This window comes from Gymnoscopelus microlampas (genome assembly GCF_963454915.1).
Source record: "Gymnoscopelus microlampas genome assembly, chromosome: 5".
Taxonomy (NCBI): Eukaryota; Metazoa; Chordata; class Actinopteri; order Myctophiformes; family Myctophidae; genus Gymnoscopelus; species Gymnoscopelus microlampas.
This window is the reverse complement of record NC_139942.1, coordinates 59,353,163-59,370,146: the sequence shown is the minus strand read 5'-3', so window position 1 is coordinate 59,370,146 and position 16,984 is coordinate 59,353,163. Positions and strand designations below refer to the sequence as shown.

The following is a 16,984-nucleotide window of genomic DNA, read 5'->3' as shown; positions in this document are numbered from 1 at the left end:
GCCAGTATGGAAAGATCCAACTCCAGCCATTCATGGACCCCCCTCCTAAACTACAATCTCTGTTTGACAGGGACTCTCTCCAATCCAGGCAATTCATGGACAACATCAGGCAGTGTAATGGTTTAGTATCAATGGCTAAGACAAAGATTTGGCTCGCAACTCACTTTGATGCTCCAGGTTTTATTTCAAACAAACAGCTGATATGACGTTTCGACCCTTTCGGTCTTTTTCAAGTATAAACAAGAAACAGGACGTGACCTCTTTTTATACAAGAATGAATGATTTTGGTTACCAGCCCCACCTGGTGATCAGGGGCGGTACCAAGACTTAATAAACATTTTGTCATAAAACAACTTATCAAAGGACAACATTTCATCTTTTCCATTTTACAAAATATTTTTAGAACATTTTCTTGATTTTTTACATGATTTTTTACAACAGTTTTTTAGAAAAAATACTTTAGTAAAGATATAAGTTTTAAAAACAGTAGACTCAATTCATTTGATTCAACGGACAGGTAATAAATTCCATGCTTACTATCTGCTGACAAATAATTTCCAAAAAATATTCCTCAAGAACATACATTTCAGAGCATGTATTTCTCAAGAAATATTCCCTAAAAAACATATATTTTGACCCGGTCCAGATCCTAGTCACTGTGTAGCACAGGTTACAAGCAAACAACAAAGGGAAAAGAAAACATTCAAGTTTTATAACCTACATACACATAACTCCCTTACTTGGCTTGTTTACAAATATGGCCTAATGTCAAAGTCCTCATTGAGTCCTGTTGGTGCCATAGTTTTGAGATAATGGATCCACCATACTTCCCTCCTCAGTAGGAGATTGTCTATTGTTTTTTAAACTGTTTTTTAAAAAACAGTTTACCTATCAGTCAGTTCTATAGGATCCGTAGAATCTGCAGTAGAGATGAGTTCTTTCAGAAACAGACAGATACTTTAAAAAACATGTTTAAAAATAGAGGATACACACAGGACATTGTAGACAAGGCAGCATTGAAGGTATGCCAAAAAACCCAGGAAGAATGTTTACAATCTACGAAAAATAAAAACACGTCTGTACAACCTATACAGTGTGTCACACAATACTCACCTCTAGGCAACTGTTTTAAGAAAACTATAAAAAAACATTGGCACCTTCTTAGTTCTGATCCAACATTGGATAAATCTTTCCAGATCCCCCCTAGACTACTATACAGGAGAGCACATAATATCAGAGACATTGTGGTGAAATCAGATCTACCTCCAAAAAAAACCCACACTTTCCTAGATGACTTACCAGATGGTAATCGACGTTGTGGTTCGTGTGCCCAATGTCATTTTACAGAAAAATGCAACTTTTTCTATCACCCGTCAACGGGACAAGAGATAAAAATAAGAGGCAAAATAACATGTACAACTAACAATGTAATCTATCTACTTAAATGTCCATGTGGGAAAGCATATGTGGGTAAGACAACACGTGCACTAAAAACACGCATTGCTGAACACAGGAGTACAATATGTAATGGGGACGAAAAGAGCCCAGTAGCCTTACATTTTAAAAAGGCACACCACAATGTCTCATCTTTAAGATATTTAGGAATAGAGAAAGTGCATCTTCCAAGACGTGGGGGAGATATAGACAATCTCCTACTGAGGAGGGAAGTATGGTGGATCCATTATCTCAAAACTATGGCACCAACAGGACTCAATGAGGACTTTGACATTAGGCCATATTTGTAAACAAGCCAAGTAAGGGAGTTATGTGTATGTAGGTTATAAAACTTGAATGTTTTCTTTTCCCTTTGTTGTTTTTTGCTTGTAACCTGTGCTACACAGTGACTAGGATCTGGACCGGGTCAAAAGATATGGTTTTTAGGGAATATTTCTTGAGAAATACATGCTCTGAAATGTATGTTCTTGAGGAATATTTTTTGGAAATTATTTGTCAGCAGATAGTAAGCATGGAATTTATTACCTGTCCGTTGAATCAAATGAATTGAGTCTACTGTTTTTAAAACTTATATCTTTACTAAAGTATTTTTTCTAAAAAACTGTTGTAAAAAATCATGTAAAAAATCAAGAAAATGTTCTAAAAATATTTTGTAAAATGGAAAAGATGAAATGTTGTCCTTTGATAAGTTGTCTTATGACAAAATGTTTATTAAGTCTTGGTACCGCCCCTGATCACCAGGTGGGGCTGGTAACCAAAATCATTCATTCTTGTATAAAAAGAGGTCACGTCCTGTTTCTTGTTTATACTTGAAAAAGACCGAAAGGGTCGAAACGTCGTATCAGCTGTTTGTTTGAAATAAAACCTGGAGCATCAAAGTGAGTTGCGAGCCAAATCTTTGTCTTATTACTACTGTTTCTACAGTTAAAGCTCAGCACCAAGGAACGGAGGATGTGCGTTATTTATGTTTTTTAGTATCAATGGCTTCCAAGAACGTCACTGGTAAGATAGTGGAGTTCAAAGGACAAGGACCAAAGACATTCAACATGAGTGGCCAGATGTACCACCTTACTCCATCTGCAATCTTTCCTGACAGCAAAAACAAGCCCAAATTCTCACAAATCTTTGTCTTCGATCAAGATAATGAATTTAACTCTTTTTCTAGTTTTTCTAGAACAGTCTGAAGCCTCTGCCGGTCTTTTCTAAGTTAGTACTTAGAAAAAATGTTATTTATTTGTCCGTTTATTTTTTAACATTGAAGTGAATGGAGCAGCAACTTTTCGGAAAATGTTATCTCCTGGTTCTTTGTGACGGACGGAAAAACGGAAAAACCCCAAAAATAAAAAATAATTTTAGAAATATGTTTTTGTAAAAAATATTATTTTTGCCAAAAACGTTTATAAATGTTTTTTTGCAGGCAATAGCTTAAAAACGTTTATAAACGTTTTTTGGGAGAAAATGAGTTAAGAACCATCTTCATCAAGCAAAAGGAGACAAACTTATTATGAAAGACACATTGACCTTGATTCAAGATGAGTTAAAGACAGTCAATCGTTTAGTAAAGTCCTTTCAAAACGGTGCCGACATCTTCAATGCAAACCCAATTCGGGAACTCAAAATAGTGTTCAAAGCTAAAAGCTCACAGGGGGCAAAGAAATGTCACCTTAACCCTGATGTCCCTGATGTGGTTATTGTGGCACCAGGAGATCAGATAGAGCATAGGGACATTGTACTGTACAGAACAACAAGTGATGCACCTAACCACAGAGAGACTACACCGATTCATGAACTCCACCCTATATGACCCAGCAGCCTATCCCTTGATATTACCACATGGAGAGGCTGGCTCAGCCTTGATAATCCTGTCATGAAGGTTAATGCAAACTCAACCACTGACCAAATTACTCTTCAAGAGTTCTTCAGATTCCATACACACCAGAGAACCAACTCCTTCAACACTGTACTGAAATCAGGAAAACTTACACAAGAATACTTCTGTGATCAGTACAGCAACATAGAGAGTGGCCGGATGAAGTACTACAGAAGAAAGGAATTGCAGGACAAGACTATTTTAAATATTTTTTTAAATATTTGGTCAACTGCTCAAAAGCAGGGGAAGTAAAGATGGAAAGTACCATTAAACAAAAAGCCAAAAGAAGACACTTCAATGCAGAGGATTGTGGCAGTTTGGGGAGAAGTCCAGAAGGCACGATGCCCAAAACTATGATCCAGAGAGAGAACACTATTCCAGGACACAGTCAAAGAAGCTGAAACCTGAGGGTCCTGACAAGCGGCAAATGTCCAGTCCAGTTCCAGACAACTTTGAGGGATGGTACAATGGTAATGATATGTTGACTTTGAGCCACGAAAACGCCAACAGGGCAGACAAAGAAGTGGAACAATACAAAGTGGGCACTGGAAAAAACGATGATGATGGGACGGTTTGGGACGATGATGAATTTGAACGATGGTGCAAATTAATGTTTCCCACCGGAAACAAAACTGTTTCCCACAAGATAGACACGAGAAAAAAACGATGATGATGTCAATATTGTAGGAACATCATTAAAGGACGAGAAGGAAATTGACTATTTATAAGGGATGACAGCCCATAGACCAGTGGTTCTCAAACTTTGTCATGTCAAGGACCCCCAAATTGACACTTATTAGCCCGCGGACCCCCATTTGAAAAGATAAGCCAGGGACCCCCCATGAGAGAAGATTTTTACGGCTCTAGCAGTGATTTTCAACCACTTTAATTTCAAGGACCCCCAGTTTGACATGCATTAGGGCTACGGACCCCCATTTAATGGCATTTATATCTCTGGGACCCCAATTCATATTGTAAAATCAATGTTAATCTAACTCTGAGAGTGTACAAATGGAACCAGATGGACCCTAACGGGTCCATCTGGTTCCATTTGTACACTCTCTGAGTTACAGACCCATAAGGGTCCATTTGGTTCCTGTATCATTTAGCTGGGGACCCCCTGGAACCCCCTCAAGTACCCCTGGGGGTCCCCGGACCCCACTTTGAGAACCAATGCCCATAGACAGCCCACAGAGACAGAACACTATTCAAGGACACGCTCAAAGAAGCTGAAACCTGAAGGTCCTGACAGTCCACTGAAATGGATGGATGATGAGGATGATGATGGTATCAGACTGTTAGCCACACCATTGAAGGACGAGGAGGAAATTGACCATTTAGAAGGGATGACGGTCGAAATGTTTGGAGACGATGACGAGTGGTGGTACGATGGTAATGATGTGTTCAATCTGAGCCACGAAAACGCCAACCAGGTAGACAGAGAAGTGGAACAATACAAGGTGGGCACGGGACAAAAACCATGATGTCAATATTGGAGGAACACCATTACAGAACGAGAAGGAAATGGATTATTTAGAAGGGATGACAGTCTAAATGTTTAGGAACGATGAGGAGTTTAAACGATGGTGCAATAGCGATGGTGTCTTAACTTTGAGCCAAGAAGACACCAGCCCAGTAAATAGGGACGAACTTGAACAATAGAATGTGGGCCAGGAGAAAGAGGATGATGATGTGAATCTGTTACACACACCACTAAAGCACAAGGATTATGGTTGACCTACAGTACAGTACTTGCTCCCGCGGGGGAAATTTGGTTTCGGCTCAACCCAGCTGATGGCTGCCCTGCAGAGCAGTAGGAGTCAGGAGTCAGGAGTCTTGCTCAAGGACACTTGGACCAGCTGGTCAGGGACTGCAGATTATTGCCAGACCCAAGGGGTCGGCCTACATGAGGCTTTGTCCCCCTTTCGTCCATACATGGGCATAAACGTCTGTCTTTTTTTCGTCCCCCTTTGGTCCATACATGGGCATAAAAGGGTATTTATTGTGGGTCTAGCTGCTACATTAACAAGACCAGGAGACCTGGTTCTGCTAGACTCTAGCAGAACCAGGTCTCCTGGTCTTGTTAATGTAGCATCAACACTTAAAGGCTAGTTTCTTCTTCAAAATATCCGATCTTCAAGCTCACAAGGCGTCGCATTGCGACGCCTTGTGAGCTTGTAGATCGGATAATACATCAGTTTGGGGATCCTAAAACATGATGATGTCAGAGTAGTGAACACATTAAAACATGATGAGGTCAGAGGTCATGATGATGTCAGAGTAGTGAACACATTAAAACATGATGAGGTCAGAGGTCATGATGATGTCAGAGCAGTGAACACATTAAAACATGATGAGGTCAGAGGTCAGAGTAGTGAGGTCAGGGGTCATGATGATGTCAGAGGTGGGCGTCGTACCGATGAATGCGTTGGCGATGGTGATCTTCAGCCACATCCTGTCTCTGACCTCCAGCCCGGACTCTGGGGACGCCATGGCTTTGGCTACCGTCGACATGTCACTGTGGACGGACAGCTGGAAGTCATCAAAACCTATAGAACACACAGAGGACAATATGTCACTGTGGACGGACAGCTGGACGTCATCTAAACCTATAGAACACACAGAGAGAGGACAACATGTCACTGTGGATGGACAGCTGGAAGTCATCTAAACCTATAGAACACACAGAGGACATCATGTCACTGTGGACGGACAGCTGGAAGTCATCTAAACCTATAGAACACACAGAGGACAACATGTCACTGTGGATGGACAGCTGGAAGTCATCTAAACCTATAGAACACACAGAGGACATCATGTCACTGTGGACGGACAGCTGGAAGTCATCTAAACCTATAGAACACACAGAGGACAACATGTCACTGTGGATGGACAGCTGGAAGTCATCTAAACCTATAGAACACACAGAGGACATCATGTCACTGTGGACGGACAGCTGGAAGTCATCTAAACCTATAGAACACACAGAGGACAACATGTCACTGTGGATGGACAGCTGGACGTCATCAAAACCTATAGAACACACAGAGGACATCATGTCACTGTGGATGGACAGCTGGACGTCATCTAAACCTATAGAACACACAGAGGACAATATGTCACTGTGGATGGACAGCTGGAAGTCATCTAAACCTATAGAACACACAGAGGACAATATGTCACTGTGGATGGACAGCTGGAAGTCATCTAAACCTATAGAACACACAGAGAGAGGACATCATGTCACTGTGGATGGACAGCTGGAAGTCATCAAAACCTATAGAACACACAGAGGACAATATGTCACTGTGGACGGACAGCTGGACGTCATCTAAACCTATAGAACACACAGAGAGAGGACATCATGTCACTGTGGATGGACAGCTGGACGTCATCTAAACCTATAGAACACACAGAGAGAGGACATCATGTCACTGTGGATGGACAGCTGGACGTCATCTAAACCTATAGAACACACAGAGGACATCATGTCACTGTGGACGGACAGCTGGAAGTCATCTAAACCTATAGAACACACAGAGGACATCATGTCACTGTGGATGGACAGCTGGAAGTCATCTAAACCTATAGAACACACAGAGGACAATATGTCACTGTGGATGGACAGCTGGAAGTCATCTAAACCTATAGAACACACAGAGGACATCATGTCACTGTGGACGGACAGCTGGAAGTCATCTAAACCTATAGAACACACAGAGGACATCATGTCACTGTGGATGGACAGCTGGACGTCATCTAAACCTATAGAACACACAGAGGACAATATGTCACTGTGGACGGACAGCTGGAAGTCATCTAAACCTATAGAACACACAGAGGACAATATGTCACTGTGGACGGACAGCTGGAAGTCATCTAAACCTATAGAACACACAGAGGACAATATGTCACTGTGGACGGACAGCTGGACGTCATCTAAACCTATAGAACACACAGAGGACATCATGTCACTGTGGATGGACAGCTGGACGTCATCTAAACCTATAGAACACACAGAGGACATCATGTCACTGTGGATGGACAGCTGGAAGTCATCTAAACCTATAGAACACACAGAGGACATCATGTCACTGTGGATGGACAGCTGGAAGTCATCAAAACCTATAGAACACACAGAGGACAATATGTCACTGTGGATGGACAGCTGGAAGTCATCTAAACCTATAGAACACACAGAGGACAATATGTCACTGTGGATGGACAGCTGGAAGTCATCAAAACCTATAGAACACACAGAGGACAATATGTCACTGTGGATGGACAGCTGGAAGTCATCTAAACCTATAGAACACACAGAGGACATCATGTCACTGTGGATGGACAGCTGGACGTCATCTAAACCTATAGAACACACAGAGGACATCATGTCACTGTGGATGGACAGCTGGACGTCATCTAAACCTATAGAACACACAGAGGACATCATGTCACTGTGGATGGACAGCTGGAAGTCATCTAAACCTATAGAACACACAGAGGACATCATGTCACTGTGGATGGACAGCTGGAAGTCATCTAAACCTATAGAACACACAGAGGACATCATGTCACTGTGGATGGACAGCTGGAAGTCATCTAAACCTATAGAACACACAGAGGACATCATGTCACTGTGGATGGACAGCTGGAAGTCATCTAAACCTATAGAACACACAGAGGACATCATGTCACTGTGGATGGACAGCTGGAAGTCATCTAAACCTATAGAACACACAGAGGACATCATGTCACTGTGGATGGACAGCTGGAAGTCATCAAAACCTATAGAACACACAGAGGACAATATGTCACTGTGGATGGACAGCTGGACGTCATCTAAACCTATAGAACACACAGAGGACAATATGTCACTGTGGATGGACAGCTGGACGTCATCTAAACCTATAGAACACACAGAGGACATCATGTCACTGTGGATGGACAGCTGGACGTCATCTAAACCTATAGAACACACAGAGGACAATATGTCACTGTGGACGGACAGCTGGAAGTCATCAAAACCTATAGAACACACAGAGGACAATATGTCACTGTGGACGGACAGCTGGACGTCATCTAAACCTATAGAACACACAGAGGACATCATGTCACTGTGGATGGACAGCTGGACGTCATCTAAACCTATAGAACACACAGAGGACAATATGTCACTGTGGATGGACAGCTGGAAGTCATCAAAACCTATAGAACACACAGAGGACAATATGTCACTGTGGATGGACAGCTGGACGTCATCTAAACCTATAGAACACACAGAGAAGAGGACATCATGTCACTGTGGACGGACAGCTGGACGTCATCTAAACCTATAGAACACACAGAGGACAATATGTCACTGTGGACGGACAGCTGGACGTCATCTAAACCTATATAGAACACACAGAGGACATCATGTCACTGTGGACGGACAGCTGGAAGTCATCAAAACCTATAGAACACACAGAGGACATCATGTCACTGTGGATGGACAGCTGGACGTCATCAAAACCTATAGAACACACAGAGGACATCATGTCACTGTGGATGGACAGCTGGAAGTCATCTAAACCTATAGAACACACAGAGGACATCATGTCACTGTGGATGGACAGCTGGAAGTCATCTAAACCTATAGAACACACAGAGAAGAGGACAATATGTCACTGTGGATGGACAGCTGGACGTAAGATTTTGGTCTTTTATGTTGAGTTTCCGCTTTGCTTTCAGGACGAGGCTCATTAATCATTATTTTATTAATGAGTGTAATAATTATTATTATTACACTCATTAAGCAGCCCTGCCTGAAGCCTGCGTTCTCAACAACACTGAGTGGGCTCAAGTCTTTACATATAAAACTTAGCAGCGTTTGTGTGATCTTCTGAGACCGTTGGGATGTTGCTTCATTCAGGGTCAGCTGAGAGTGGGACCCACGTGGGCCCGGTGTTAGGGTTAGAGTTAGAGTTAGTTAGAGTTAGAGTTAGAGTTAGTTAGGGTCAAAGTTAGAGTTAGAGTTAAAGTTAGAGTTAGTTAGGGTCAGAGTTAGAGTTAGTTAGAGTTAGAGTTAGAGTTAGAGTTACTTAGGGTCAAAGTTAGAGTTAGTTAGAGTTAGAGTTAGAGTTAGAGTTAGAGTTAGTTAGGGTCAGAGTTAGAGTTAGTTAGAGTTAGAGTTAGTTAGAGTTAGAGTTAGTTAGGGTTAGTTAGGGTTAGAGTTAGTTAGGGTCAGAGTTAGAGTTAGTTAGAGTTAGAGTTAGTTAGAGTTAGAGTTAGTTAGGGTTAGTTAGGGTTAGAGTTAGTTAGGGTCAGAGTTAGAGTTAGTTAGAGTTAGAGTTAGTTAGAGTTAGTTAGGGTTAGTTAGGGTTAGAGTTAGTTAGGGTCAGAGTTAGAGTTAGAGTTAGTTAGGGTCAGAGTTAGAGTTAGTTAGAGTTAGAGTTAGTTAGGGTCAGAGTTAGTTAGAGTTAGAGTTAGTTAGGGTTAGGGTGTTGACCTGCTCGTACCTGCCTGCGGTTCTTCAGAAATGTCCGGATGGTGTTTGCTCATGTGATAATGGAGGTCAGTCGTGTTGTTTTTAGACAGCTTAAAGGTTTTTATACAGATATAAAGGTATATAAACGTATTGATATAAAGGTATATAAACGTACGCTCTGTCTCTGGGATGGAGGAGCTGATGGAGGAGCTGGTGGAGGTGACGGTGCTCATGGAGGGGCTCATGCCGTAGGCGGGGTAGACCCCCGTCATGGCTGCTGTGTGAGACACCCAGGCAGCTGGGTCTATGGGCCGGATGGGCTCACCTGGAGATAGAACATACAAGATATAAGATAAGATATAACTTAAGTTAACATATAATATATAACATATAACATATAATATATAATGTAGGGGCCATATGTGACTTATGCCAAGTCTTGCGTTTTTATCATTAGGATGATCACAGGAGCTGGGGCGTGTTCACCTGAACACTATAGTGCAGGGGTCTTCAACAGGGGGTCCGGGACCCCTAGGGGGTCCTCAGAGTTACTACAGGGGGTCCGCCAAATCTTTGTGTGATATGATTATTTTTTTTACATCAAACACTTGGACCCTAGCATCCCTTTTCTGAGGAGAACTTTAGCCAAAAATAGCAGATCTACAAGCTTACAACGCCTCGCGCTGCGAGGCGTTGTAAGCTTGTAGATCTGCTATTTTTGGCAAAGAGGTATAGGTGTAGAGGGAAAAAAGAGCAGACCAAGTAAACAAAAAAAGTTTAATCTGAAACACAATTTAATACAATATAGAGGGGGTCCCTGCTTCAGCTCTCTCTCAGCTAGGGGGTCCTTGGCCTGAAAACATTGAAGACCCCTGCTATAGTGTGTTCACCTGAACACTGTAGCGTGTTCACCTGAACACTGTAACGTGTTCACCTGAACACTATAGCGTGTTCACCTGAACACTATAGTGTGTTCACCTGAACACTGTAGCGTGTTCACCTGAACACTGTAGCGTGTTCACCTGAACACTGTAGCGTGTTGGGAGAGGGATGTGCAGAGGGATTTGGAGAGGCAGGGGCTGGAATTTCAAAAGGGCACCGAACAATTATCATAATTTTAGGCCAGAAAACCCAATTAACCCCAAAATGTGTCATTGTGTGTCATTGTCATTGTGTGCTTAATGTCCTTAAAGTCACACATCCAACAAGCTTTGAACTGAGCAGATTGGACCTTCTGTTCCAGAGATAATGGCCATTGTCGCACGTTTTTCTTTACTTTACATTACATTACGGTCACTTAGCTTTTATCCAAAGTGTCTTACAATAAGTGCATTCACAACATAGGTAGGGAACGAGAACTACTAATCCCCAAGAAGTCTGAAGTGCATTCTCTTCTAAAACAAGCAACTAAGAGTATACCTAGCGCTAAAGTAAAAGTGTAATATATCAGCTACCTACTGTCTTAAACAGATGAGACAAAATAGGAAAATCAAATGAGCAAGAGCTAAAACAAATAAGTGTATCGAATAAACAAGATCCAATAAAATAGAACAAGAGTTCATACAACTAGTTAACAACAAGTAGGCAAGGTGAAGAGGAAGGGTAGTGTTTCCTGAAGAGGTGGGTTTTCAGTTTTCAGAAAGATGGGCAGTGACTCTGCTGTCCTGACATCAGTGGGAAGTTCATTCCACCACTGTGGGGCCAGAACAGAAAAAAGCTGTGACGTGTAGATCGGCCAGAAGGACCCTTGAGTGACGAGGCAATCAGTCGCCCCGAGGCGGCAGACTGAAGTGGTCAGGTAAGGGTGTAGGCATCCACCATAGCCCGGAGGTAAGAAGGAGCTGTTCCTTTCACTGCCCTATAGGCTAGCACCAGGGTTTTAAACTGGATGTGAGCCGCTACGGGGAGCCAGTGTAGAGAACGGAGAAGGATAGTTGTGTGGGAGAACTTGGGGCGATTGAACACCAGACGAGCCGCAGCTTTCTGAACAAGCTCCAGAGGTTTGATGGCAGATGCCGGAGCACCAGCAAGGAGGGAGTTGCAGTACTCCAGGCGGGAGATGACAAGAGCCTGGATGAGCACCTGGGCTGCCTTCTCCGTGAGGAAGCTTGGGGCGAGTCCTCCTGATGTTGTAGAGGAGGAATCTGCAGGACCGTGTCACTGATGCCATGTTTGCCGAGAACGACAGTTGATCGTCCAGGGTCACACCCAGATTCTTCGCAGTCCGAGTTGACGTCACCACAGCATTATCAATGGTGATGGCCATGTCTTGGTGTAGACAGCCCTTCCCCGGGAGGAACATCAGCTGGGTCTTGTCCAGGTTGAGCTTCAGGTGGTGAGTCGACATCCACTCCGAGATGTCAGCCAGACAAGCAGCAATGCGTGCCTCCACTTGTGTGTCGGAGGGGGGGGAATGACAGGATCAGCTGGGTGTCATCGGCATAGCAGTGGTAGGAAGTCTTTAATAACACAGGCTAGGAAGGTCGGACGGACGGTGACAAACTAGATACCTGAGTAAAGTTCACTTTGAGCTGCATCCAACACATCCAACACATCCAACACATCCACTGCCATTTCCGTCAGCCTTACCGTTAGGCCGCTAGGGGCAGTTGTCTAGGGGCAGTTGTCTAGGGGCAGTAGTCTAGGGGCAGTTGTCTAGGGGCAGTAGTCTAGGGGCAGTAGTCTAGGGGAAGTTGTCTAGGGGCAGTTGTCTAGGGGCAGTAGTCTAGGGGAAGTTGTCTAGGGGAAGTTGTCTAGGGGAAGTTGTCTAGGGGCAGTTGTCTAGGGGCAGTAGTCTAGGGGCAGTTGTCTAGGGGCAGTTGTCTAGGGGAAGTTGTCTAGGGGCAGTTGTCTAGGGGCAGTAGTCTACGGGCAGTTGTCTAGGGGCAGTTGTCTAGGGGCAGTTGTCTAGGGGCAGTAGTCTAGGGGCAGTTGTCTAGGGGCAGTTGTCTAGGGGAAGTTGTCTAGGGGCAGTTGTCTAGGGGAAGTTGTCTAGGGGCAGTTGTCTAGGGGAAGTTGTCTAGGGGAAGTTGTCTAGGGGAAGTTGTCTAGGGGCAGTTGTCTAGGGGCAGTTGTCTAGGGGAAGTTGTCTAGGGGCAGTAGTCTAGGGGCAGTTGTCTAGGGGCAGTTGTCTAGGGGCAGTTGTCTAGGGGCAGTTGTCTAGGGGCAGTAGTCTACGGGCAGTTGTCTAGGGGCAGTTGTCTAGGGGCAGTTGTCTAGGGGCAGTAGTCTAGGGGAAGTTGTCTAGGGGCAGTTGTCTAGGGGAAGTTGTCTAGGGGAAGTTGTCTAGGGGCAGTTGTCTAGGGGAAGTTGTCTAGGGGCAGTTGTCTAGGGGAAGTTGTCTAGGGGAAGTTGTCTAGGGGCAGTTGTCTAGGGGAAGTTGTCTAGGGGCAGTTGTCTAGGGGCAGTTGTCTAGGGGAAGTTGTCTAGGGGAAGTTGTCTAGGGGAAGTTGTCTAGGGGAAGTTGTCTAGGGGCAGTTGTCTAGGGGCAGTTGTCTAGGGGAAGTTGTCTAGGGGAAGTTGTCTAGGGGCAGTTGTCTAGGGGCAGTTGTCTAGGGGAAGTTGTCTAGGGGAAGTTGTCTAGGGGCAGTTGTCTAGGGGCAGTTGTCTAGGGGAAGTTGTCTAGGGGAAGTTGTCTAGGGGCAGTTGTCTAGGGGCAGTTGTCTAGGGGCAGTAGTCTAGGGGAAGTTGTCTAGGGGCAGTTGTCTAGGGGAAGTTGTCTAGGGGCAGTTGTCTAGGGGCAGTTGTCTAGGGGCAGTAGTCTAGGGGAAGTTGTCTAGGGGCAGTTGTCTAGGGGAAGTTGAGATGTTTTTTGGGGGTGTAATAGATCTTTTTTTTTTCTAGTCTGGAGAGGGCACATTTTTTACCGGCGGGTAAAAGGGCATGTGTAGGTGTGCACGTGCCTGATACCATGTGTACCTCCTTCTGTCTTCTTAGAGTGTGTGTGTGTGTGTGTGTGTGTGTGTGTGTGTGTGTGTGTGTGTGTGTGTGTGTGTGTGTGTGTGTGTGTGTGTGTGTAACTCACTCCTAGGCAGGGCGAAGCAGCTACGGGGGTTAGGGTCCCAACACTTAGCTACAGTCAGTGTGATGGGCCTGGTGGAGACAACACACACGGTTACACACTGTTACACACTGCTACACACTGCTACACACTGCTACACACTGCTACACACTGCTACAGTCAGTGGTCTCATTTATCAATGGAGCATAAAAAACAGCTTATATTTTTCCATAAATTGGGCCGTACACCAAGGTGTCAAAGTCACATTTATGAAGCCATCATATACAGACAATCCTAGCGTACATGTGGTCTTTGTCAAGTAGCCGACATGATAGACACCAAACTCATGGTCATAAATCATACCATAGGTTTGTATATTAATTTAACCCATTACGAGCAGTGCGCGTTCTAGTTCCACTAAAATTAAGCAATCATGTATTCCCCCTCGAGTCACAGGCTGCCGTGACACAGGCTGAAGGTTTATGATCATTGATGAATGAATTATAAACATGTGTTAAATGTCCCATCTCCCACAGTGGCCCAAATGAATCCACAGCATGAAGAATAACCTGCGCTGGTCAAAGGTTTGGAGCGTGGGGTTTATAACTCCATATAGGACACACTACTGTAAGTTTGGAGACCTCGCTGCGGAATGGCCGTGCCAGTCCCGACTCCCAAAAATGCTCTCGCATAAGCGCTCGTATATTTTGAAAACAGCAGATCTACAAGCTCACAACGCGTCGCGATGCGACCCGTTGTGAGCTTATAGATCTGCTGTTTTCAAATAGCCAATGTAGCCAGATCTGCAAGCTTAACCGAATGACTGTTAAAGCAGTTTGTTTAAATGAGTTTATAAAATGTCTCAGTGTGTGTGAGTGTGTGTGTGTGTGTGTGTGTGTGTGTGTGTGTGTGTGTGTGTGTGTGTGTGTGTGTGTGTGTGTGTGTGTGTGTGTGTGTGTGTGTGTGTGTGTGTGTGTGTGTGTGACTCACCCCGGCTTGTGCACAATGTCTCTAAGAACTCGGACAGCATCATCGTTACTCATGTTCTCAAAGTTGATGTCGTTCACCTACAGGCCACACAGAGAACTGCATCATTAATAATAATATAATGACCCTACAGACCACACAGAGAACTGCATCATTAATAATAATATAATGACCCTACAGGCCACACAGAGAACTGCATCATTAATAATAATATAATGACCCTACAGGCCACACAGAGAACTGCATCATTAATAATAATAATATAATGACCCTACAGGCCACACAGAGAACTGCATCATTAATAATAATAATATAATGACCCTACAGGCCACATAGAGAACTGCATCATTAATAATAATATAATGACCCTACAGGCCACACAGAGAACTGCATCATTAATAATAATAATATAATGACCCTACAGGCCACACAGAGAACAGCATCATTAATAATAATAATATAATGACCCTACAGGCCACACAGAGAACTGCATCATTAATAATAATAATACTAGAAAAAGTGCTCCTTGGAGCACAACTCTCCGCTGTTGGGAATGTTGGGAATGTTCTATCTGTATAAGTGTCCTATCCGTCCTGTCTGTATAAGTGTCCTATCCCTCCTGTCTGTATAAGTGTCCTATCCGTCCTGTCTATGTAAGTGTCCTATCCGTCCTGTCTGTGTAAGTGTCCTATCCGTCCTGTCTGTGTAAGTGTCCTATCCAATTGTTACAGTATCCGCCATTTCTCAACCATTTCGTGATTGTTCCTGTCTTACCTCACTCTTACCAGACTTGTGTTGGGAATGTTGGGAATGTTCTAATTCTTATGTTCTAACTGTCCTATCCATCCTGTCTGTATAAGTGTCCGATCCGTCATGTCTGTATAAGTGTCCTATCCGTCTGTATAAGTGTCCTATCCGTCTTGTCTGTATAAGTGTCCTATCCGTCCTGTCTATGTAAGTGTCCTATCCCTCCTGTCTGTGTAAGTGTCCTATCCCTCCTGTCTGTATAAGTGTCCTATCCGTCCTGTCTGTATACTGTAAGTGTCCTATCCGTCCTGTCTGTATACTGTAAGTGTCCTATCCGTCCTGTCTGTGTAAGTGTCATATCCCTCCTGTCTATGTAAGTGTCCTATCCGTCCTGTCTGTGTAAGTGTTCTATCCGTCCTGTCTGTATAAGTGTCCTATCCGTCCTGTCTGTATAAGTGTCCTATCCGTCCTGTCTGTATAAGTGTCCTATCCGTCCTGTCTATATAAGTGTCCTATCTGTCCTATCTGCCAATTATGTATCAGCCATGCAGCCATTTCGTGATGGTTCCTGTCTTACCTCACTTTGACAGTGGCAAAGACACTGTCAAAGTGACGCCATGTATTTATACAGTATTTCACCGTATTGTCACGTGTCACGTGAGGCTTGACCAATCGGTGTGTCATATTTAGAAAGTGAAAACAATACTCTCCTGCGGAGAGTAATAATAATGACCCTACAGGCCACACAGAGAACTGCATCATTAATAATAATATAATGACCCTACAGGCCACACAGAGAACTGCATCATTAATAATATAATATATAATGACCCTACAGGCCACACAGGGAACTGCATCATTAATACTAATATAATGACCCTACAGGCCACACAGAGAACTGCATCATTAATAATAATATAATGACCCTACAGGCCACACAGAAAACTGCATCATTAATAATAATATAATGACCCTACAGGCCACACAGAGAACTGCATCATTAATAATAATATAATGACCCTACAGGCCACACAGAGAACTGCATCATTAATAATAATAATATAATGACCCTACAGGCCACACAGAGAACTGCATCATTAATAATAATAATATATATGACCCTACAGGCCACACAGAGAACTGCATCATTAATAATAATATAATGACCCTACAGGCCACACAGAGAACTGCATCATTAACCTGCAGCAGCATGTCTCCTGGCTCGATGCGTCCGTCTGCGGCCACAGCCCCTCCCTTCATGATGGAGCCGATGTAGATTCCTCCATCTCCTCTCTCATTACTCTGTCCCACGATACTGATACCCAGGAAGTTATACTTCTCTGTAATGACATCATATAATATATATTACATTATGTAATATATATATTACATCTCCTCTCTCATTACTCTGTCCCACTATACTGATACCCAGGAAGTTATACTTCTCTGTAATGACATC

At 43.6% G+C, this 16,984-nt stretch overlaps 1 protein-coding gene across 1 annotated transcript in view; it reads right to left on the bottom strand.

The window, feature by feature from the left end:
- Positions 1 to 16,984, bottom strand: part of LOC311045313 (segment polarity protein dishevelled homolog DVL-3-like) — a 48,456-nt gene that overhangs the window by 6,876 nt on the left and 24,596 nt on the right. The window contains exons 8-12 of the mRNA XM_084057148.1: positions 16,726 to 16,865; positions 14,782 to 14,858; positions 13,816 to 13,883; positions 9,967 to 10,116; positions 5,743 to 5,874 (exon numbers count right to left, since the gene is read on the bottom strand). Coding sequence (XP_083913274.1) covers positions 5,743 to 5,874; positions 9,967 to 10,116; positions 13,816 to 13,883; positions 14,782 to 14,858; positions 16,726 to 16,865 — 567 coding nt within the window. The remainder of the gene's footprint in view (positions 1 to 5,742; positions 5,875 to 9,966; positions 10,117 to 13,815; positions 13,884 to 14,781; positions 14,859 to 16,725; positions 16,866 to 16,984) is intronic.